At 41.7% G+C, this 25,630-nt stretch overlaps 1 protein-coding gene across 3 annotated transcripts in view; it reads left to right on the forward strand.

Annotated features, from left to right (window-relative positions):
• LOC112430710 (uncharacterized) overlaps positions 1 to 25,630 on the forward strand; it is a 145,577-nt gene extending 119,947 nt beyond the window's left edge. For 2 of the 3 annotated variants that reach the window (XM_076879309.1, XM_076879310.1), the window contains one exon: positions 11,765 to 12,131. In XM_076879309.1, coding sequence (XP_076735424.1) covers positions 11,765 to 11,885 — 121 coding nt within the window. In that variant the 3' untranslated portion in view covers positions 11,886 to 12,131. Of the gene's footprint in view, positions 1 to 7,956; positions 8,047 to 8,131; positions 8,195 to 11,764; positions 12,132 to 25,020 lie in introns of those variants that run through there. The other variant, XM_076879311.1, reaches the window with a different exon arrangement.

A 25,630-nucleotide genomic window follows, 5' to 3' on the forward strand; every position in this document is an offset into this window, starting at 1 on the left:
ACAGCAACAACTCCCGGCACATCGTTTTCAGACCCCCGCAGTTTTTCGCTACTCAGGTTAAACATGATATATAAGTCACTTAGAAAACTTAAAAATGTTATTGTTTGGCTTTTTCAGTGTTTTATTTGTTTGTGAGTAAATCGGTTTGGCTGACATTAAAGTTATTAGATTAGATTAAATAAAACTTTATTAATCCCTCGGGAGCATTCCTCTGGGGTTTTCACACAGCTGAATAAACGTCAAACAGAAAACTGATTAAACAGAAGTATGAGACAGTCAAGAATTTACACCAGCGTCCGGTTACATTTTAGATAGCAAGGAGCAGACGGCTGAGTTTCACTCCACCGAGACAGCGGTGACGTAATTCTGAAGGCTCGACAGTCCAATCTCACAGTCACTCACTTCCAGCCTATCTGGCTTTCAGAGGACCCCGCCCACTTATGCTGGGCATACACTGTGCGACTTTTGGCTCATTTTGAGCCGATTTTTCAGTCGTGCGACCGTTTTGGGGATCAGCCCGAGGTTCAGCCTCGTCGTGTGTCGTGCATCGTGTAGTATACATGGGCTAATGAGAAGCGATTAACACCTCATGACCAGCTCCCGATCATCAATCGTTTGGTCTTAAGAAAATTAAACCTGTTTGAAATCCTGTCAGCCGTTGTGAGAGTGTCACCGCAGCCTCTCACGCTGCACATGTGCAAACACAGAAATGAAAGTGAAAAGACGGAGCAGCATGTGATCTGGACACAAGCGATGGAGGCACAACTTGTAGAACTTTGGCTCATCTGAGCCTTTTCGATGTGGCCTCACAAAATCATGACGACCGCAGCAACTGTGAAAAGAGTTTGATGGACATTGCTGCTCAATCACAGCTGCCTGATCAATGTCTTCCATTAGCAATTTAGAAAAGTTGATGGTGGTGGTGTGTGTGTCTGTGTGAGTAAAAGACAGAAAGGGAGACAGATTTTGTGTTATAAGCTTCATGTTATGGACGCACAGTGTCAGCATCAGCATCAGATCATCGGGCCGTAGAGTGTGAGACCCTGCATCGTGACCTACGAATTTCTAAACTCTGAGAGTCAATTGTACAGTTTGAGCAGAAGCTGAATAACGTGACTGAAAAAAGTCGCACAGTGTTTGCCCAGCTTTGGACCGCGAAAGCCGGGTCCTCAGGTGGATGGAAGCCCCAAACGCAATTTCATTGTTCTTTGACAATGACAATAAATAAATACTTGACTACTTGACTATGCAGCCTCTGAATTTGGACACCCTACGTCCAGATGAACAGTATCAAACTTTGGGGATTTTCTAACTGTACGGAGGGCTTTTTTATAAAGCAAGGTCAATTTCTCAAGGTCAAATCAGAATCAGAATCAGAATACTTTATTGATCCCTGGGGGAAATTATTTTTTGTTACAGTGCTCCATTATAAACCAACATTAAGACAAGACAGACAATATGCTAACTAAGAATAGTACAATATATACATATATATACATATAGTCACTCATAAGTCACTCATAAATAAATAGCTGGAAAAGAAACGTGTGTAGCTGTTGCAGTAACCAGTGTGTTAAGTAGATGCGTTGTACAGGGAGCCACATGCAGGAAAGATTTCCTGTGTCGTTCAGTGGTGCATCATGGGTAATCTCAGTCTCTCACTGAACGAGCTCCTGTGACTGACCAGCATGTCATGGAGTGGGTGGGAGGTGTTATCCAACATTGTCTTTATCTTGGACAGCATCCGCCTCTCCGACACCACCTTGAGGGAGTCCAGCTCCATCCCCACAACATTACTGGCCTTACGGATCAGTTTATTAAGTCTGTTGGCATCTGCGACCCTCAGCCTGCTCCCCCAGCATGCAACAGCATAGAGGATTGCACTGACCACAACAGACTCGTAGAAAATCCTCAGCATTTTCTGGCATATGTTGAAGGACCTCAGTCGCCTCAAAAAATAGCGTCGCCTCTGGCCCTTCCTGTAAAGTGCTGTGATGTTTTTAGCCCAGTCCAGTTTATTGTCAATGTGTACTCCAAGGTATTTATAGTCCTCCACAATGTCAACACTGACCCCCTGGATTGAAACAGGGGTCAAGTGTTTCCTGGTCTTCCTGAAGTCCACGATCAGTTCCTTGGTCTTTGCCACGTTGAGCTGCAGATGATTCTGCTCACACCACGTGACAAAGGAGTCGACCACAGCCCGGTACTCTGTCTCATCGTCCCTGCTGATGCATCCAACCACCGCAGAGTCATCAGAAAACTTCTGAAGATGGAGGTCTCTGTGCAGTGGCTGAAGTCTGTGGTGTAGAGGGTGAAGAGGAAGGGGGAGAGGACAGTCCCCTGTGGTGCCCCTGTGTTGCTGATCACCTTGTCAGACACACACTGTGGGAGACGTACATATTGTGGTCTTCCTGTCAGGTAATCAACAATCCAGGACACCAGAGAAGCATCCACCTGCATCGCTGCTAACTTATCACCCAGGAGGGTCGGCCTGATGGTGTTGAAAGCACTGGAAAAGTCAAAAAACATGACCCTCACAGTGCTCGCCGGCTGGTCCAGATGGGTGTAGACACGATTGAGCAGGTAGATGATGGCGTCCTCAGTCGAGACGAGGCTGAGGGGAAGGGCTGAGGATCCCCAGACGAGGCGTCACCCAGTAGCCACCGAGCAGAAGCTAGAGGGGGCTGCACCGGCGTGCCTGACCGGCTCTGCCGGCAGCCAGCTGTGCCAGAGTGAACCGAGCCGCAGGCCCAGAGGCCGGAGGCCCGAGGGCCCCCCGCACCCCGGAGGAGGCCTGACCGAGCAACAGGCCCCAGGCCCCGCCAGGTAGCCATCGGGAGTGAGCCGGTACATACCTGAGTGCCCAGCCCCGGAAACCAAGAACCACCAATGCACCGACCCCTGAGGGCATCAGTCACCGGCAGGGAGTGTGGTGAGGGGAGATAGGCCTTGGAGGGCCTGGGAGTTCCCAGAGAGGTGGAGTCTAAGACCCGACCTGACATATAGACACAGACAAACAGGCACACACAGACACAAACATGCATTCCCACCCTCATGCACACATATACAAACACTCAGGGTGGACGAGGCTAAGCATCAGGCTTTCAAATTAATTAAAAGTCTGTCTGGGTCTTTGGTTGATTAATAGGCTGGTGTGAAAAATTGCTGCCACACCGCCCCCTCGGCCTCTGCTTCGAGGTTTCTGGTAGTTAGAATGACTCGGGGGTGTTGATTCATTTAAACTAACATAATCATCCTGCTGCAACCAGGTTTCTGTAAGGCAGAGTAAATCGATTTGTTGATCAATTATTAAGTCATGTACTAACAGAGACTTGGAGGAGAGAGACCTAATATTTAATAATCCACATTTCACTGTTTTACTCTTTGGTTCAGATGTGGATACTGTATTGTTCTTTCTTTGTGATTTTTTGTTTAAATTGTTTATTGCTGGTTTTTAGTTTGTTTTTTGTCTGTTTGGGAGCTGACACAGTCTCTATGTAGATGGGTTTTTCGGGGGGGTAACAGGAGGAGGGAAGCTGCAGAGAGGCGTGTAACATTGCAACTCTGCTTCCTGGTCCCAAATCTGGATAGCCATGGTCTGGGGCATTTACTAAATTTGTCTATATTTCTAGAAATGGGAGCTGCTCCATCCAAAGTGGAGGACTGGGAACAAGACCAGGTTTCCTCCAGAATCACCAATTACCAGAGTTTGACCCCTGCTGGGTGTTTTGCTGAGTGGGGAAAAACCGTTAGACACAGAAAAGGCTGGTGGTGTACCTGGGTATTCTATTTAGGACTACACTTCCTCCTCACCGTCACCCAGCCATCTTGTTTCCCCAGCTGCTCAGGGCAGTCTGCCGTGGGACAGCTAGTAGGGCCTACGCTACCTGCTGCTGCATCGACTACATGGCCATGTCTAGCTACAGATTTTTCAAGGGTGTGAAGCCGAATCTCCAATTCAAGGATCCTGGCCTCCAGAGCTGCAAATAGGCTACAGTTATTACAGGTATCATTACTGCTAAAGGAGGTTGAGGAGTAACTAAAATTCTGACATAATGAGCAGGAAAGTGCAGCAGGGACGGGTGAAGAGGCCATGCTGGTAGCGAGTTGGCTACGAGCTAAGCTACGCTAAACAGTAAAGATACAGTGAGTGAATACTGTAAATATAATTAGTGAGTGAACACATAGAGTGTACTGTTGATGAAGCACACCCTCTGACGACTTATCTGAAATAAGTTGTCATCTATAAATTGTTAATGAAATTGGCTATGCAGATACGCTACACAAAAACACAAGTATGTGTTATAACAGGAACAGGAAGTGATACTCAGAGAGGGCGAACACCAAGTGAAGGACAACCCAGAGGAACCTTCCGTGGTTCTTGATTTAAGTGGTTGTAATTTTTTTTCCTATTCATTACACATGTCCCAAAATTTAGTACATGAAGAATAAACCAATTTCAGGAAAAGAATAAATTTGAGATGTGTTAATTTAGCAGTTGCATTCAAAGGAGCTTGCAAAGAAAAGCGTCTGGACTTCTTTAAGTTGCTTGAAGATGTTTCACCTCTCATCCGAGAAGCTTCTTCAGTTCTAAGGTCAAATGGTGGAGAGTCCCAGATATAAACCCAGTGGGAGTTTCCCCCCACAGAGGGACAAAAGGACCCCCTGATGATCCTCTAATCGCCTGAGCCAAGGTGTGAAACTGGGTGTGGGTCCCAATCAGCCAGGGTTTCAGGTGAGCTCATTGTGAAACCTGGCCCCACCTTATCATGCGAATTCCTGAGGTCAGATGGCCCAGGATGTGAGTGGGCGTTAAGGCGTCTGGGAAGGATCTCAAAACTGGATTATAGATGGCAGAGAGTTGGTGTCGTAAACCCCGCCTCTGTTCAAAGATGGTCGCTCACAGTGGACATAGATGGCTTCATTCACTCCTCTTTCAAACCATCTGTCCTCTCTGTCCAAAATGTGAACATTGGCATCCTCAAAAGAGTGTCCTTTATCCTTAAGATGCAGATGGACTGCTGAGTCTTGTCCTGTGGAGGTGGCTCTTCTATGTTGTGCCATGCGCTTGTGAAGTGGCTGTTTGGTCTCTCCGATGTAGAGGTCTGGGCATTCCTCGCTGCACTGTACAGCATACACCACATTGTTAAGTCTGTGTTTTGGCGTTTTGTCTTTCGGGTGAACCAGTTTTTGTCTGAGCGTGTTGCTGGGTCTGAAATGCACCGGGATGTCATGCTTGGAGAAAACCCTCCTGAGTTTCTCTGATACACCGGCTACATAGGGGATGACAATGTTGTTGCGTCTGTCCTTCTTATCCTCCCTCGCTGGTGTCTGTTCTTCTTTTCTGTGCCTCTTTGCTGACTTTAAGAACGCCCATTTAGGATAGCCGCACGTTTTGAGTGCTTCCTTTACATGCGTGTGTTCGTTCTTTTTTCCTTCAAGCTTAGAGGGAACCTGTTTGGCCCGGTGGTGTAGGGTCCTAATTACTCCAAGTTTGTGTTCCAGAGGGTGATGGGAGTCAAACCTCAGACCTTAGAACTGAAGAAGCTTCTCGGATGAGAGGTGAAACCTCTTCAAGTAACTTAAAGAAGTCCAGACGCTTTTTCTTTGCAAGCTCCTTTGACTACGATGACCTGGATGACTGAGAACCTTCACAGACACTTAGCAGTTGCATGATTTTTAACTTGTAAAATGGTCAAAATCACAGACTTGTTTGTTCTAGAGGTCATTCTGTGTTTGTGGTTAGAAACATCCACACTGATTTCTAACAGGACCACAGACTCAGAATCCTCCTTCACTCCAGAAGGGCTCTTTCAGATGTGCTACACTGGGTCGAAGAGTGCTGTGCCTCCTCAAAAACACCGGCGGTGTCATGAGCAGGCAGCGGCTGATCTTTTTGTTTTGTTTAGTTTTTTTTTCAAGACCGAGGCACGATGCGTACCACCTACAATAAACAATTTCTAATCAGAATCAGTGAAAAGAGCACAATTTCCATGACTAATCTGCCGACAGAGAAACTTTGGAGTCTGGGTTTGTTAACTCCCCCACCGCCCACCGAGGCAGCGAGGCGCTTTGCACGTAAACGAAAGCGAGGAAAGCGTGTCGGTGCTAGCGCTAGGCTAAAGGCTAACCTGTTCCGCCGGGCACTTCCATCCATCCCGCTCTCCAGCGTTCACTCCCTGGACAGTTAAATCGATTATCTTTTGTTACGGCCCTAGCAGGGCCTCTCTCCTCCTGAAGGTGCCTGTGTGGGCGTGTCACACTACCTCTTCTGCCTGAGGTGCCACCTTTCCCTTTTACACAGCTGACTCACGTCAGTAATTAAGGAGATTTAAGCCCAGGGAAAGGTGAGCCCTGGGCCAGAGTGCCAGTAGAGTGGTTACAGCTAGTGAGCTGTGTTATTGTGGTTTGCAGCTAGTGAGCTGCTCTCTTTCTTTTTGACTTACGTTTTACTTTATTGACCAACGCCTGAGTTTTGTTTGTTTTCTTAAATGGTGATAGCGGCTTGTCCGTCTCTTTTAGTTAGTATAAATTGAAACTTTAATAAAACTCTTTAATTTAACCCTTTTGCCTCCTTTACTCCTTTTTCTGACCCGGTCACTTTTGTTACTTCCCCCCTCCCCGCCTAGACCCCTCAGGGGAACGTAACACTTTGGCTCCAGCATTCGACCCAGCACAAAGTTAAGAACTTTTGTGTTTTCATCCTCACGGATACCTGGTTTCCTGAGGAGCTGAACAAGTTATACGCATGGTTTGATGCACTGAACAAACCACAGGCAAAGAAAGCCATGCCCACCACCACCGACCATACCATCTCTCTGCCTGCAGCTGACCTGAGGAGAACTTTCACCAAGGTCAACCCACGGAAAGTTGCTGGACCAGACAACATCCCAGGTTGCGTGCTGAGAGACTGCGCTGATGAGCTGGTCGATGTCTTCACAGACATTTTCAATTCATCTCTGAGCCAGATGATTGTCCCAGCATGCTTTAAGTCCACCACCATTATCCCGGTGCCAAAGAAATCCTCAGCATCCTGCCTGAATTTTATCGCCCTGACCCTCATCATCATGAAGTGCTTCGAGAGACTTGTCATGGCACATGTGAAAAGCAACCTCCCCTGCTCACTGGATCCACTGCAGTTTGCATACTGGCCGAACAGGTCGACCGAGGAAACTATTTCCACTCCACTTCACCTCTCCTTCTCCCACCGGGACAAGAAAGACACCTATGTCAGAATGGTGTTCATGGACTTGAGCTCAGCATTCAGCACCATTATTCCCCAAAAAATGTTTGATAAACTCAGCAAGTTGGGACTGAGCAGCTCTCTCTGCTACTGGATACTAGATTTCCTGTCAGAGAGGCCTCAGTCCGTCCGAATCGGCAACAACACCTCCAGCACCATCAGACTGAGCACAGGAGCTCCTCAGGGCTGTGTTCTCAGCCCACTGTTGTTCACGCTACTGACACACGATTGCACCGCCCTACACAGCTCCAACCAATCATCAAGTTTGATGATGACACAACCGTGGTTGGACTCATCAGCAGGAAGTGTTGAAGTGTTGAAGCCTCAGAGCAGCTTTGACTGAATGTAAAAAGACATATTTTCAGTGAGAACAGGCACATGTCACATGAGTCAGAATCTATTCTTTCAAAGCATATAGATAACATCTCTGACTACAGGTGTAGAAATGCTGTTTGACTCTTCACCTTCTTCCTCCACACTGAAGCACAATTATTCTGAATCTTGTCAGTGGTTTTTGTTCACAGTTGATACGTATTTAGCTCATCAGATTTCCTGTAGTTCTAACACCTCCACCCACAGGACATGTTAAAGAGCAATGGCTGCAAGTTTCTGACTCTTATTGATATTTGACAAAGCAGAGGAAGAAGATTATTTCTGTTCAACGTTTCACTCATTTTATTTTATTTTATTTTGATTTCACTGAAATATTTCAGATGCTTTGAACAAGAGTGAAAACAACAAACTTCACTTCAAACACAATAAACTGAACCACAGTTACAACGAGCTACAGACTGAACATCAAGGTAAGAAAGTATTTAAAATTAACAAGAAAATACTAATGTCAGATAAAATTTATATTTACATTTTTTAACATGTTTTTTTCTACAGAGACAAAACGACTCAACAGTCAGTTACAGGAAGAAGTGAAGAAGCTGAAGGAGAAGATAGAAGGTAATAAAGTTTGAATAACTGATAGAAAACATCAGTGTTACACAGTGATAACCTGATTGTGTCTTTGTTTTGAATCCTACATGTTTGATGCTGTGTAACAGTTTCTCTGTATAAATGTAAGTTTCAGTTCATTATGAATAAGAGAGAAAACCTGAGTTTAAATGAAGCATTTACAGGGAAAATGACAGGAACCAAAGATTAATGTGATACAACAGGACACAAAGTCTGACTTTAAAACATGTGTTTGACTTTAAGAGAAGTGTCCTGAAGGATGGATGAGGTTTGGATGCAGCTGTTACTTTAAATCCACTGAGAAGAAAACTTGGTCTGACAGCATGAGAGCCTGTCAGGATAAAGGAGCTGATCTGGTGATGATAAACAGCAAAGAGGAACAGGTGGGTGTGTTTGTTCATGTCTGTGTGATCTTTGATGGAGCTGACAGTGAGTTACAAAGTTCTTCATACTGTGAATTAAAGCCACACATTGATGATAAGTATACATGTGCAAACATACAGACACATAAACAAAGCAGCACATTCATTCCATCAGAAACACAACAGTTAGAAACTATGGAGGAACATAAAGGGGAAAAGATTGAGGGAGAGCTAACCTGTAAAAATGAGTTTCAGCCGTTAACAGTCAGCTGACCTGATAGTCTGAGGAAGGCTGTTCCACAGTTTGGCTGCAACAAGCTCAAAAGCACGATGGCCTCTGGTGTTCAAATCAGAGCGAGGGACAGTTGGGAGACACTGATTAGATGATCAGAGAGGCCGGCTGCAGTGATAAGGTCCAAGAAGCTCTGCTATATAAGCAGGGGCCTGTTCATGCACAGCTTTATATGTTCATAACAGGATTTAAAAGAGGATTCTGAAGTTCACTGTAAGCCAGTGAAGAGAAGCAAGAATAGGTGAGATATGAGACTGCAGGCCAGGTTTTGTTTGCAGCCTTGCTGCTGAGTTCTGCACTAACTGCAGACCAACTATGGAGGACTGAGAAATGCAGGTGAAAAGTGAATTACAATAATCAGGCAGGAGAAAGTATGAACTCAAAGTTCCAGATGATTGAATCACAGTAAAGATTTGATCTTTGCAATATTTCTGAGCTAAAGGAAACAAGACTGGCTGACCTTTGACATGTGAGGCTCAAAATGCAGCTGTTGGTTCAAAATGATCTTTAACAGGTGATTGGATGTTACTGGTGAGGGGGACGATGTACTGACTGACCTCCTCAGAGAAACTGAGCCAAACAGCACAACTTCAGTTTGAGATGAAGGAAGTTTAAATCCATGAAGTGATGACAGAGAAGCATTCACTGAGGCAGGAGAGGCTCGACAGAAAAGCATTAGTGTGTGTGTCATCTGCACAGCAGTGCTAGGAGATCCCATTAAAACCATTAAGCAGATGTCACAGGGGCAGCATTTATAAAGAGAACAGAACTGGTCCAAGGACTGAGGCATGTGGGACTCAGATGAGGACACACGTTGATTAATATGAAGTATCTGTTTGATAAGTATGAAGAAAACCATGTGAGAGCAGCACCAGTGAGGCCAGTTTGTAGTGTGTTAATAAGAGGAGCACCATCAACAGTATGAAGGCTGCAGAGAAGTCAAGCAGGACTCAAATGGAGTCTTTATCCCAGCGCAGAAGAATCTGGTTAGTAACTTTCATGAAAGCTGTTTCAGTGCTGTGGTTTGTCTGGAACCAGGTTGGAATTGATCAAAGATCTGAAGGAGCTGACGAGCAACTTGATTTAAAACAGTGGGATGTAAGGAGGGTTGATCCCACTCACAAAGACTCTGGCTGTTTGAAAGTCAGCTGAAATGAAAGGGACTGGTTTCTAATAGAGAGAAGTCAGGGGGAGATGGCAGCAGGAAGGAGTTTGAACTCCAACAACAGAACTGGAGGAGAGACTTGGGGCGGTTGAAGAGGTACAGACTTGAACTCTGACCTGATACTGTTGATGTTGCCAGTGAAGAAATCTAAAAATGTCCACAGTCATTAGAAGACATGGGAGTGACAGCAGTTTGTCTCTGGGAAGACAACACTGACTGTAAGCCTGTCAAAGATGATACATCTGTGGTTGGATAGTAGGTCAGACATGTGGAAGGTCAGCGTTATGTGTGGGGCCGACAACATGATGCACTACATGAAATGATGCTGCAGTGTTCATCAATTGTGTGGCAGTGTTGTTAGAGGGATCATCAATAAGTAAATTAGACTCATCTACTAAAATGACTTTATGAACAATAACCGATGAGAGAAGATTAGAGAATCCATTCAGGAAATGATTGCAGGATTTGGGAGGTGGATCGATTACAATACAGCAAACTGGAGATTCACATTGAATTATGAAGGAGAGGAATTCAAAGCAGTTAAAGAACCAGGATTAAATGGGAACCAGTTCAGATGATCCTTAGAAACCAAGTCAACACAAAACATTGAAATAACAGAAATGTTATAAAATGAGAGAAATCCTCATAATCCAGATTATTTTTCTGATTCAATCCAACTGAATCAAATGATTTGTTAACACTGATTCCACTGCAACACTGACTGAGCTACAGGAGGAGCTGATATTCATTGATTCTTTGGCTCTTTCTGATTTCTGCACAATGGAAGAAAAGTTTCATCACAGTTATTCTTCCTTCAGACATATTCACAAGATGATGTCACTACAACAGAAGTGCTGAATTATGACTGGAGACAATATTTGTGTCTCTTCTCAAACAGGAATTTGTCAATGAACTGAACCTGAGAGGAGAGTCCTGGATTGGTCTGGAAGCCAAACAGACATCAGGAGGATATGAATGGGAATGGGTGGACGGATCAGCGCTGACACAAACGTGAGACATTAGTTTGTTTCTATTCCAGAGTTATTATTTAGAAGTGAAACATGGATGTTTTGGAAGATAGATCAGCAATACATGAGTTGAGCTATTTTCCAACAGCCCCACAAACTGAATGTAAAGAAAAGCAGAAATCCTCCTTTGAATGAACAGCTGTGCTTGAACTCTCTTCATCTGCAGTCTGTGATGACGTTCAGTTACAACAAGTCAGTTTGAAGGAATCAGGATTGAAACATGTTCAAAGCAGCGACCGACACATTTCACTTTGTTCAATTTGTCTTCATGTTTTTGTGCTGTAATGTTTCTTTTCTCACAGAACAAAAAGTGTTTCAGAGAATTCCTGTCTCTTCTTCTTTGGTGTTTGTAAAACTTCAGAACATATGAAGGAAGAAGCTTCAGTAAATATGACCTGATAGACACACATTTCAAAGTGATGTCTGTAAACAGCTGACAAAACAGTTTCAAACAGCAGAAAGTCAGCTCTGACTTCTTTTTATTCTCCATTTTTACAGCAGGAAGATTTCATATTCATCAAAGCTTGAAAGCTGTTTTAGTGTGCATGATGATTCTCAGAGAAAAGTCTAAAGGAGGGAAAGTGGGCGAGAAACCTGGGAAAGAAATACAGCAAATATTGGAAATATTCCAAAAGAGACGCATATTTATATGAATGTGACAATAGTTATGAGTTTAGTCCAGTTTCATATCAGATTTGATCTCTCTGACAGGTTCTGGGCAGCAGGACATGAGAATCCCCGTTATGGTTACTATGGAGTCTGCTGTGACGATGATGGGAGATGGACACGGTCATATTATTCTTATTCAAAGACCTTCATCTGTGAGAAATGAGTTTGGTGCTTTGATGTAAATGTTTGAATAATCCAACCAAAGACACCTCACTATGAAATGTCCTGCATGAGCCTCAGACTCAGCTTACAGTCTTTACTTGTTCATTCTGCATCATATATTGATTACATATATTGTCCCTCTGTGCTCTGTGCTGTACAGTAAGGTTGGAAGTCATCCACACAAAACCTTGAAGTACTTCATTACTCTGTAGTTCCAGCAAATTGTTCTAATAAAAGTCAAAGTGCAGCTTGTCTTTACTTTGCTTTACTTGGTTTATTCATCAGTCTGTTGGTCCTAAAACTTCAGTAAATGTCTTGTTTCTAAAAATTCAGCAAAAAATATGTTTGATTAATAAGAATTTTAAAGGTTCTGATCAGCTGGAACATCAGAAGGACATTTTTAAACCTCTGTGTATGTGAAAGTGACAGAAAGACATTAAATGTTAATTGTGTTATGTGAGTCATATATATTTAGTTTTGCATTTTATATGGAAGTTGTATTCTGATTTGAAAAACAAATATTTCATATAAAGCTTTAAGTGTTGATGACTTTAATTACAGATAAATTAACTTACTCAGTAACTTATTGGTTGAATAGTAAAAGAGAGAAAACGGCTTCAGAGCTCTAAGTGTCGCTATATTAAAGGTTCAACATTTAACTTGGAGACACTTTGAAATATTTCAAAACATCAACAGAATATAAAGAAAACATCTCTGACGTCATGTTCAACACATCTACATATGAACTGAAGTTAGCATCCAGCTGATGCCAGCCTGTACTCTCATGTAATACCACTTTGTACCACAAGAGGCTGCAGTGAGCCAGCATAGTCTGCACTGAGCTCACATTTGTATAGTTGTTGTTGTACTACAGCATTAGGTCAGACCACAAGTGTGTTGTTCTTTTACAATAAACATCAACAATCAAAAAGTGTGTTTGGATTGACAACAACTGTGATGACACATTATAACCTGTTATTAAAGTTCTGCCCCTGCTTTGATCAAATGTGGGTTACTGCTGGTTAGTTAGTGTGACTTCATACAAACCTGTGTGTTACACCAGTGGAAGAAGCTTTTCCTTCATCAGTCTTCTTGTTTCTTACTATAGGGCTGAACAGCTACACTAACACTCTCTGGCTCTATGCTGCCCCCCTGTGGTCACAGTTGTAGTCAGTGTTGGTATGAAATGTTTGAAAGCTTCAGCACCACAGACAGCTGCAGGCAGCTCCACCCTCTCTGTACCATGTCTTTCTTAAACAGAAATAAGACAAAATAGAAACAGTAGAAGAAAATATAAAAGGCCAATTCAAATATAAAATAGACACAGCGGTCTGCAGCATCAGCAGAAGTGATACAAACAGGTGCTGAGATGCAGTGAACATAGAGCAGCATTATTATTTTCAGACTCGTGGATGGAAAATAATACATACAAATACATATTTAGATATTTCTTTTACTGCATGTTGACTGTTTATATGAAATATATTTATATAAATCACAAAATAAATAGCTGGTGTCTAATATGTGTTTTCAGCGCCTAAAGTGGAAACTGGTGAGGAAAATGTACTCAAAACAAGGCTTTACTTGCACAGTCTCCCCATCAGTTTATCAACAGACGTCTCAAATAACAGAAAAAATTGACATACAAACATGGGGGGATCAGACTGAAAGACCACGCTGCATTTTAGATGAAGCTGCTGTCCCAAATACTTCCATGTTAGAACTTTGAATCTTTAGATATTTCAGGGTATTTCAATCGTTTCCCACATTTCTGAACACATTTAGAATAACGACCACAGCACGTCTTATATTTTCAGTGACCAATCTAAAGTCTGCAAACATTTTCATGCACCAGCACATCACAGAGCACAGATGATATCATCACATCTGTCAGGACAGAAACACTAGCAGCAGTAAAAAGTACTGCAGAGGCTCAGGTTTGTGTTCAGCCCAGGCTCTGTGCTGCAGCTCAGCCCCTCTCTCCCCACTTTCTGTACTGTTTCAATGGTCTCTGTCCAAAAACAACACTGAAGAAATAACTATGGGAGTAGTAGAGTTCATAAACTCAAATCATGTATGAATAAATAAAAATATAACATTAATACATGCTGTATAATTTGTTAAATAAACTTTGGACAAACCCAGAAAGTTGATTCTGTTTCTCTGCATGTTGTGTTTTGTTTTAATTTGAATCATGAAATATAAAAGTGGTGCAGGGGTTTTGGTTTTTCAGGCCTAGTTTGGACACCACAGTCCTGCAGACGAGGACTCAAAATTTTATTACAGACACAACAGTGCAGGTCCAAACATACCTGAGTGAACCAAACAGTGGAAGACTGAAGAATCCCCACGAGTACTGGGCAGGACTGAAAATGTTCATCCCAACTTGTATAAACTTGCTGTTGCTTCTTCGGCTACACCTGCTTCATCTGTGAGCTGTGAAAGGGTTTTTTCTAAATCAGGTGAAATCATCTCAAAAAAAGAGAAACTGACTGATGCACAACACAGTGGAAAAGATTTTATTCAATAAAAATAAAAGGTTATTATGATATAAAAATAAATTACATGTTGTATCATAAAGATCATAAAGACAGATTAAGATTATATTTGGAATTTATGTACTGCCATCACAAACATTATTCACTAATTCTATTCTTTCTATTCTATTTATTCTATTCTATTCTATTCGTTCTATTCAAAGCTTCACACCAAAGTTATGTCATTATAATGTCTTTGCCTGTTTTACATTTATTGTCCACTTGATGGCACAGTAGAGCAAGTGACACGTCATGAAGCGTCGGCTCATAAGTGGCCAGTTGGATGGAAAGCTTCAGTGCTTCATGAAGCTTCATCTTGGCACCACTAACAAAACCTCAGGCAACACATTAAACTAGAAACTAAGAAACTGGGAAACAACTGGGAGGACACAGAACCCATGAAATTCACAGGAACACAGCTTGATGGGACAACATGACAGAGACCAGAGGGAGACAGACAATATTTACTCAGGAGGAGATTAGTGCAGAGTGGACACACCTGGGGAACACAGCTGAACAGAATCTGACTGATGAGACATGAACACCAATATAACGCACACAAAATGGGAGATTATCAAAGTAAAACAGGAAGTAACAAAAACACACTGAGACTCAGATGGCAATATGTGAACTTGACACTTTAACTGTGGATAAACAGACATGAGGACATGACAGACTGAGGAGACAAAAAAAATCAAATCAGGAACTAGAAAATAATTATCCAAAAGAAAAACTCAAAAACTGGGTCATAGACCCAGGACTGTGACAGCATCAGTGTGCAAGCACAGTGAACACAGAGCAGTAACTGTTAGTAAAGCACAGCTGTGACTCAGCTATCTGAGCAGAAAGGTGAAGGAAGAGGCATCAGAGTGTAAGAGGACATGCACATCTACGACAGTACAGACGATATCAGAGATAATCAAAGAGATTTTCAGTCACAGGAAGAAAATGATGAAAATGTTTAACTCTCGTCTGGTGTTCATATTTTTGTTACTCAGCCAGTGTTGACAGGTCTGGTGGCCCCACCCCCATTATTGTCATATTAAATCAATACATTCATAAATAATCAAAACGCTCCTTTTACATCCTCACATCATTTGTATAAAAGCAGTTTGATCAAAGGTGGGTTACTGCTGGTTAGTTAGTGTGACTTCATACAAAACCTGTGTGTTTTCCTTCATCAGTCTTCTTGTTTCTTACTATAGGGCTGAACAGCTACACTAACACTCTCTGGCTCTATGCTGCCCCCTGTGGTGACATTTCATGATGATATAAAATATTAATATTAAACAAAAAGTTTGCAAATGCACATATTTAAACACATTGAACTATGGAAGTTATATTTATATTTAGAGGCCTAAACATCTAAAAATGGTCTCATATTATTTTAGTCACAAAATGTTTCAGCTTCACTTCTATTTGACATCCAGTCTAAGACATAACTGTCAGGTCGAGGTGTGGAAGAGAGGGAAGGACTCGAACGCAGGACTCAGAATAAAAAGAAGTCTTTAACATCCAGATATATAATGAACAAGAGCGAGCTGGAGATCACAGAGGGACATACAGGGAACATAACAGATGTCTCAAAGAGACAGCACTTTATACACAAACAGCTGATTGGAAAACAGGACACAGTTTTGGGGGGGAGCTCCCAATTCTTACTAAAGAGTTCAGTGCATTAGTGATGGATCTATTAAGGTGGGATAAAGTTTTTACAACAGCTCTCACAAATCTTTTCCAATATGGTTTCAAATCTATCAGGACTGTCAAGAGCAGCTTTGTGATAAAAACAAATATCTGTGATGGAGAGGTAATCAAAGAGTGTCATGCTAAAATACTCTGGGAAAAAAGAATCCTTTGGGAATGTGCTCTTCACCAGGTGAACTGTGACAACATGAATCAGGATTACTGAGGGAAATCTGGAGTTAGTTTATTAGGGTTGAAAATTGAAGGCAGCTGTTTGAATTATTTTATTATACACAATGCAAATGTGCTCATATGAGTTGGCACTCTGTCTTTCGAAGGTCGAAAGCTTAGAGACATAGAGTGCACGGGGACTTTGCAGCAACGCTTACATACACATGAAAATGGTTTTCTGTAAGTCTCTGGGTGTCATGGTCCTGGTCGTTGACCCAGCGTTTTGTGTTCATTTTGGTGTCATCTCATGTGTTGTGTTCATTCTTATTTTGTATTAGTTCTTAGGGTTTGGTTCGTGTGGTTAGTGCTTTAGTGTTCTCCCTCCTGTGCTCTGTTTGTGTCCCTGAGCTTGTCTTTGTGAATTTCCTGTTTTACTTTGAAGGTCTGTGTCTGTTATCACTGTGTCAGCTTGTGTCTTCCTGTCGTCTTGTGAATTAGGTTCATCTGTGCTCCCCTCCTGTGTGTCATTACCTGATTACCTTGTGTTTGTATATATAGTGTGTGCCTGCCTGTGTTCCTCATCGGTTCGTCTGTGTTACGCTGTTGTTCTGCAGCTTTCTGCTCCACAGCCTGCTCTTTGTTCCCAGCTCACCTCCTTATGTGTTTCCCTGATTGTGACCTTGTGAGTTACAGTTTTGTGTTTTGTTATTTTTAGTTCTCCCCAGTTTAGGGTTTTATTCAGTTCCGCCCTCACTTTTGTTACTGAGCACTGTAAATAAACCTCACTCGCATCTCCACCACTGTCTGCAACTCGGGTCCCCATTCACGCCACCACACGATAGCTGCACCAGCTGTGACACTGGGTCAGAGAGTCCAAACTAGGTATCCTGAACCAGACCTTAGAATCAGTAGAAGAACAATAAATAACAACATTAGATAACCAAGGCTACACAGGGTGTGTTTTTGTGTCCTTGTGTCTCTGATTCCAGGAAAAGAAGCAGATAGGAGGTCGAGGGAGCAGCAGACGTGGAGTGAATGAGGAGTTGTAGCAGACTGCCACGCCGCTTCTGGAAGAACATAGTCATAATAATACATGTTCTTCTTGTAGTATAAAACTGTACCGCCCGCTCTGAGGGTCATCTTTGGTGTGAGGCTGACTCTGGCATCACATCACAGTCCAGTGCTGTAAAATTGGAATTTCAAATACCAAAGCAAATGAAATCTTTTTAATAGACAGATATTTTCTCCTGAAATTCCTTCTGACATTTTGAACACGACAAGCTTCAGTTGAAAAACAGAGTGACTGCATCTCTATTTTGGTGGTGTCTAAGACCTGAAGACACACGCAGTAAGTGGACAAGCTCACTGTGGCCGGTTGGGAGAAGCTGGAACTAAATCCTATAAAACACATTTCCCTCAGTCGGGCTCAACAGCAGAGCAGCTCAGTCAGAAACATTTCATGTGTGTGCTGGAAAATAAAGTGTGTGACCTGAAGAGGCTGTGGTGGCCAGTCTGTGCTGAGAGAAACACACCAGTGACACAGGGCCCGACCTCATATTTCCTGTGACACTCATGTGCTTCTACGTACTTATGATGTGTACAGAGTCATGAAACCAGGAAGACTCATGAAAAAGGCATTATGTGCCGATTATTGCTGCTGACTTATATTTATAAATAACTTTTTAGCTTCTTTTTTATTTTAAACAAACTCTCAGTAAAAAGTTTGCTAACCACAATGCAAAGCAGAAATGAAGTTGGCCCCTCTGTTGGTGGTTTGGTCTGCTGCTACTTCCTGTTTGATGTCTATTAAAAGCTGCCCGACTCAGAAACAAACCAGACAGACACTGAAGCCTCGTCAAACACTCTCACCCACCAAGATGTCCGCAGAAATTCAAGCTGCAGCAGATTTTAGAGTGAAATACAGCAGAAGGACCCACAGTGATGGACGACAGAGAGAGTACAGCGAGGTGCAGATGATAGACGATGGAGAGCAGCATCCTGATGTTGGGATACAAGAAGCTGGTAAGTAGGAAGCAACAAACATTTCAAAAGTTTACAATGAAGGAGGGAAGTGCTGCATGACTCTAATGGCTTATCCAACAGGAGCTCTTCGGTGGTGCAACAGAAGTTTAAAAACAAACTTGCTAGAAACTGTGTGGAGCACAAATAACCTCAGAAAACAAGTTGATGTACATTTTTCAGAGCCAATTATAATATTAGGTTTTTTTTAGGCTTCAGTGACACAGGCCTAGACACAAGTTAGTAACCCATTGGTGGCCTTCGTACACTATTGCTGGTAGATTGGTCTTGCAACGTTTGTGTGGAAGTGATCAAGTGTGTTGCATCGAGTGCGATGCAAACTAGAAACAGAGAACATTTACCTCCAGGGTTAAAGTTGCTAAAGCCAGTTTGTACAAAAGGTTCAACTTTTACTTTGAAGGTAAATGTTAAAGAAGAATCTTCATACACAAAAGTGAATTATGGAGTTCCACAGGGTTCAGTGTTAGGACCAGTTTTGTTTACATTATACATGCTTCTGTTAGGCAGTATCATCATAAGGCATAGCAGACATTACCACTGCTGTGCAGATGATACCCACCTTCATCTGTCTATCAAGCCACACACCAATGAGTTAAACTGGCCATCATTAAGTGGTCTCTATGCCTGCTTGGCTGGGACCTAACATCTCAAAATAAGTCTTCCTGTGAGCAAATTATGAAGATTATTCATAATTATCATTATTAATATTGTCCTTTGCTTTAAAAGAGGTTTGTCAGACACTGTTGAAGAATCAATACATGTGGGAATAAACTAAAGATATGATTTTGCACCAAATTATATCAACCATGTTTTCCTCCAGTAGAACATTTTACCTGATTTCCTGTAATTCTCAAATATACAAGATCAACTTGTTGGAGATATCATTATTACTACAAGGCAGATCCATTTAATTAAGGCATGCTCCAGTATTAAAAATCTCAATTAAAAAGAAATCAGTAATATTATTATATAAAAAAGTTGGGTTTTTTCCCTTTAGGTGTTGACACTCAGAAGAAGCTTCCAGCTGGGAAACGAAGCAGTTTCAGAGGTTTTGAAGTGAACCTGGGAGTGCTGTATCTGCTGATTCTGGCTGCAATCACGACACGCTGTGAGAAATTTTATTACCATGTTGTGTTATCTCTCCAAAACCCCATGTACTTAGAGACTGTGTCTGCACCCAAACCAACAAAAAACAAATGAAGAATGTGGATTATTAAACATTAGGTGTCTCTCTTCCAAATCTCTGTGAGTACATGAATTAATAATTGATCATCAAAACTGTCTTACTCTGGCTTACAGAAACATGTTTACAGCAGGATGATTATATTAGTTTCAATGACTCAACACCTCCAAGTTATACTAATTGTTAGAATTCTCTACCCTTAGGCAGGATCGTGAGAAGACATAGCATACAGTTTCACTGCTATGCAGATGACACCCAATTCTATCTGTCCATGAAGCCAGATAACACACACCAATTAGTTAAACTGCAGGAATCTCTTAAAGACAAAGACTTAGAAACTAGACTATGAACAGAACACACAGCTGGGTATGAGGGAGACCGCAACGCAGGACAGAGGGAGATGCAGCCATAAATACACACAAGGGCAAACATAAAGACTGCTAATGAACCTAAAACATAAACCATAATACAAAAATGACACCAAAACACAAGAACTCAAAAACACTGGGTCACAATGACCCAAACCATGACATGTTTTTCTTACAGGCTTTTGACAGCATGGCTCTCTGTTGTTGAGTAAATGTTCGATGGTTGCTTCAGACCACTCATAGTTCTTTGATTATATTAACAAACGTGACAGGAAACTGAAGGTAACAAGATATTTTACCATTTCTGCTTTTAGCATATTTGCATTGGGATCTTTTTTTTACCCACCCAGTTCAAGTGCATAGTTATAGCTGAAGTGGCTGCTATATGACAAACATGTTATAGTGAGACAAAAACATAACATTTAGATTGGACCCCATAACAGTGGCAGGCAGCCTGCATGCTTCTACCAGTAGTTGGACCGGATCTGCCCACAGTTTTTCCTATCTTTGGAAGGCTGACACTCCACTGTTTTCCTCAGCTGTCAATGAGTGATAAACATCAATCTTTATTTACTCTGGAAAGTGTCATAAAACTTTGTGAAAGGAGTCAGGGAAGCTCAGCCATACTGAGGTTTGAAGATAGGTTGAAATGTTGGTAGTTGAAGTCAAAGTAAACTTTAATATCTCTGCTATATAAAGTTCAGTTTAAAGAGAGACGAGACAACGAGGCTCCAGTTCCATACAGTGCAAGAGAAAACAATAAATCTAGGAAGAATAATAATAATAATAAGAATAAATATATATATATACTTTGAGACTGAGGTAAGGGGAGCAAATAGACACATATACTAGTGTATATTTACTTTACTTTAGTGTATAGTGCTGTGTTTTTGCCACTGTTAACCATGGTTAGCCTCCGTTAGCTGCTGTTAGCTTTGGTTGGCCTTTGTTAGCTGCTGTTAGCCGTGGTTAGCCTCTGTTTGCTGTTCTTAGCTGTGGTTAGCCTCTGTTAGCTGCTTTTAGCCTTTGTTAGCTGCTGTTCACTATTGTTAATCAAGCTTTCTTTGAAGTGGCAGTAACTTTGTTGGGCTTTAACGTTGAGTGAATAAAGCCTCCTATTATGTGAGAATGAAATCAAACTATTTACCAAAGTGTAAGTGTGATTTTTAGAACACTTGAGCCTAACATCTGCTGGTATAATAATAGCTTATACCATGCTGTTGTTATGTTTGCTGTCCTTCTCTTGTTCCTTTGCGATGAGCGGGTTGCATGTCTAATCTGCTGACAATAAGTAATTGTTACAATATCAAGAAAAAATAAGTATGTCTATGCACGTTTCATGTGTTAGACTCCTGACTTCAGCTCAGGAGATGAGGGATGAAGTGAGGATGAGGAGGAGCATTTTATTAAGATTCTGTTCAGGTTTTCACTTCTTCTTCTTCTTTCAGTGTTATTCCGAGCGAGCCCCTCCAAGATGTAATCTAGTTTGCACTCAGAGGTCTTATTCTGAGTATTCACGGCAGCCGTAAGCTTCTCCAAGATCTTATCCGTGCTGCACTCAATGAGCCCATTTTGAGAAACTCACGCCTCGTCCCATCATTTCAATCCCAGCGGGCAGCCTTGTGGGGGTTTGAACAGCCGGTTCCGCTTTTTTAATTCTTCGATAAGTCAGGGCCAAGCCAGCTCCGATCAGCAAGGACCCTGTTATCATGGTTCCGAATAGGTCGATATCTTCAGCACTCAGGCTCACCCGAGCCCAGACTTCTCGTTGAGAAAAGGGTGTCAATTGCATTCAGGGACCAGTTGATCAAATCCATAATTCCTCTTTTACGTTTTAGAGAACAGACTGTGAGAGAATGTTCCAGGGAAAGTAATACAAAAAACACGAGACTAGAGAAGGACATAAGAGGCTAAGCAGGGAAGCTAAGGGAGAGGAGGAGGAGGGGAGGAGAAAAGTGCGACCTCCTTCGTCAAGAGCAAGTGTTAAAACTTAACATTTTTTTCTATCAAGCAAAAGAAAAAGGTGTTGCTGACAAAGAGACATTTCCTGCTTTGTGCACACTGTGAGCATGAGGTGTGAATGTGGTTGTGGTTTGTTTCACCATGAGCTCACCTTTAGTTAAACAAAGAAAAATGAAATTATTTTTGTTTCATGCAAAATGTTTTTACACTTTTCTGAGTGGCTTTGCAAATATAAATACAATGAAATGTTCTATTTGTGTGTTCCACCACACTGGAGGTTTTTATTCACATTAATTAAATGAAAGTTTGGGTCTGTGGTTCTTTGCATGCTGCCACTTCCTCAAAGCTTCTTCCTGTCTGAAAGCAGACAGAAGGCTGGACAAGAAACACTGAGAGCAGCATCAGTACAGAACAGCTTGATATCTACCAGGGTCAGTACTGCAGAACTGTTAGAGTACAGCTTAAACTCCTGCTCAGCGTCTCAGTCCTCTCACGATGTCCTCAGATATTTATGCTGAACCAGATCTATCAAAGAAGGTGAGATACAGCAGAAAGGAGGACGGAGCAGAGTGGGAGCAGAGGGAGGTGGATATCTACGAGAGTGCAGATGAGATCAGAGATAGTTATGATCATTTTCAATCGGAGGAAGGAGGTAAGTCAATTATAAAAACAAATGTACTGTAGAGTTTGTAGAGCTCTGTGAACGGGAAATTTATTTACACACTTTAGTCACAGCGCAGATGTTATATTTCTTTTGTTTTTGGCTAAGCTGATACAACCTCAACCGCAGGTCTATTAAGCCTTTCATGCATGAATTACTTTTCAAAGAGTTTTTTACATGTCCACTTAGGTGGACAACATACATTTGAAATTAAGTATTTGGTATGGAGTGACGCATCAGTGTCCAATGTAGTGGTTTAGGTGTAAGTAGACCATCAACACTGACACAAATACAAGACAACAGCCTGTAGTGACCACTATGTGTTAATCACAGAGTGACAGGAAATAAGCACAGACCAACATCCACACTGCTTTCTAACAGGACCACAGACTCTGAATCCTCCTTCAGTCCTGAAGGGCTCTTTCAGATGTGCTACACTGGGTCTAAGAGTGCTGTGCCTCCTGATGTTAGCTGGGATCATCATCCTGTCCATATGCTGTAAGATAAGATACAACCTCTGAACTTCTCCTGCAAATGAATGTATGACTGATACTGAATCCCAGCAGCCAACAAACATGCAGCTTCACAACCAGAACGTGTCCTTCTGCCACAGCAAATACAGGAAGTACATGAAGCCAACACAGAAGCAGCAAACACTGCAGTTCCTTTAATGACCACTGGAGGCTGATGCTGAAAGCGAGTCAGTCCCCACAGACTCCCATGTTAACATGAGCACCTTTGCTGCAGTAAAAACATGTTTCCATTCAGGACCAAATGAGTTTTGGTCTCTAAGGATAGTTTCCTCTTCATAAAAACTGCACGGTGGCATTTTAAATGGAATTCTCTGATCAATAATATGAGCTGCTGTGTGGTACAGCCTGACCAACACGTTGGTTTTGCTGACTGAGCTTCTAGTATTTCATGAGTCTGTTACTTAGCACTGATTAGCAGGTGTGTGTCTGTGTGCATGATTCCTGGCTCATATCTTGTGTGTGTTGTGGAGTGAATGTTCTTGTTGTTCCTTCAAACTCTTCACTCAACACGGTGATTCTGTGATTACATCAACAAAGCAGACAGGCAGCAGCATCTGCTGCAGACTGATGCAGGTGCAGCCACACTATGTTAGACAGTGGCCGTCTGTCATTGTGCGACTAGTTAGTTCACTTGCTGTATTAAGCAGGTAGCTAACAAGCTAATGTTAGCTCCATTCATCTGCTGGGATATATCAATTAATCTTTTTTTATTACATCAAATCACAACAACAGTTGCCTCGAGGTTCTTTATATTATCAGGTAAAGACTCCACAATAACAAAAACAACAACACAGAGAAAACTTCCAGCAGCTGCTGATGTTTGGATTTTAAGGTGGTTTGATTCTATGTTTTAAATCAGTTGATGATCTTCAGCTGACCTTTAGCTCCTGGTGGAGCTGTGACAGACTTAATGCTGGATCAGCAGAAACATCACAAATCTATGATGTGAGAACAGAGACGCCTGCAAAAGGATGTCTGAAAGCAGGAAGTTCCTGGAAGCTGCAGGAAGAAACATTTATTAATTATAAATAAGCAGAAAGAGGAAGTGTTGAAGCCTCAGAGCAGCTTTGACTGAATGTAAAAAGACATATTTTCAGTGAGAACAGGCACATGTCACATGAGTCAGAATCTATTCTTTCAAAGCATATAGATAACATCTCTGACTACAGGTGTAGAAATGCTGTTTGACTCTTCACCTTCTTCCTCCACACTGAAGCACAATTATTCTGAATCTTGTCAGTGGTTTTTGTTCACAGTTGATACGTATTTAGCTCATCAGATTTCCTGTAGTTCTAACACCTCCACCCACAGGACATGTTAAAGAGCAATGGCTGCAAGTTTCTGACTCTTATTGATATTTGACAAAGCAGAGGAAGAAGATTATTTCTGTTCAACGTTTCACTCATTTTATTTTATTTTATTTTGCTTTCACTGAAATATTTCAGATGCTTTGAACAAGAGTGAAAACAAAAGACTTCATGCTAAATGTGACAAACTGAACCACGTTTACAATGACACCAAAAAGAATCACACTGAGCTCCAGGATGAACTTCAAGGTAAGCAAACACCAAGTTCTTATATCACAGATATATTTGTAGAACATTTTAACTTAATTTGAATCTTTTTACTCTAAAGACACAAAAACCAGCCTGACTCAGTTACAGAGCCGTTATGATGAACTGAGTAAAAACCACAGTCAGCTACAGGAAGAAGTGAAGAAGCTGAAGGAGAAGATAGAAGGTAATAAAGTTTGAATAACTGATAGAAAACATCAGTGTTACACAGTGATAACCTGATTGTGTCTTTGTTTTGAATCCTACATGTTTGATGCTGTGTAACAGTTTCTCTGTATAAATGTAAGTTTCAGTTCATTATGAATAAGAGAGAAAACCTGAGTTTAAATGAAGCATTTACAGGGAAAATGACAGGAACCAAAGATTCATGTGATACAACAGGACACAAAGTCTGTCTTTAAAACATGTGTTTGACTTTAAGAGAAGTGTCCTGATCGATGGATGAGATTTGGAAGCAGCTGCTACTTTAAATCCACTGAGAGGAAAACTTGGTCTGAGAGCAGGAGAGCCTGTCAGGATAAAGGAGCTGATCTGGTGATGATAAACAGCAAAGAGGAACAGGTGGGTGTGTTTGTTCATGTCTGTGTGATCTTTGATGGAGCTGACAGTCATCTGTTACTTGTGTCTTTGACCTGCTGTCAGTCTGTGACCTGCTTCCTGTCTCCACTCTGATGGATTTCTTGGATTCTCCTTTTTTGTTGCAGACACATTCAAACGTAAAGTTTTTACACATTTGACAAACATTTAATTTACACAGAAATGTTATAAAATGAGAGAAATCCTCATAATCCAGATTATTTTTCTGATTCAATCCAACTGAATCAAATGATTTGTTAACACTGATTCCACTGCAACACTGACTGAGCTACAGGAGGAGCTGATATTCATTGATTCTTTGGCTCTTTCTGATTTCTGCACAATGGAAGAAAAGTTTCATCACAGTTATTCTTCCTTCAGACATGTTCACAAGATGATGTCACTACAACAGAAGTGCTGAATTATGACTGGAGACAATATTTGTGTCTCTTCTC

Source organism: Maylandia zebra, linkage group LG22, assembly GCF_041146795.1.
Source record: "Maylandia zebra isolate NMK-2024a linkage group LG22, Mzebra_GT3a, whole genome shotgun sequence".
NCBI lineage: Eukaryota > Metazoa > Chordata > Actinopteri > Cichliformes > Cichlidae > Maylandia > Maylandia zebra.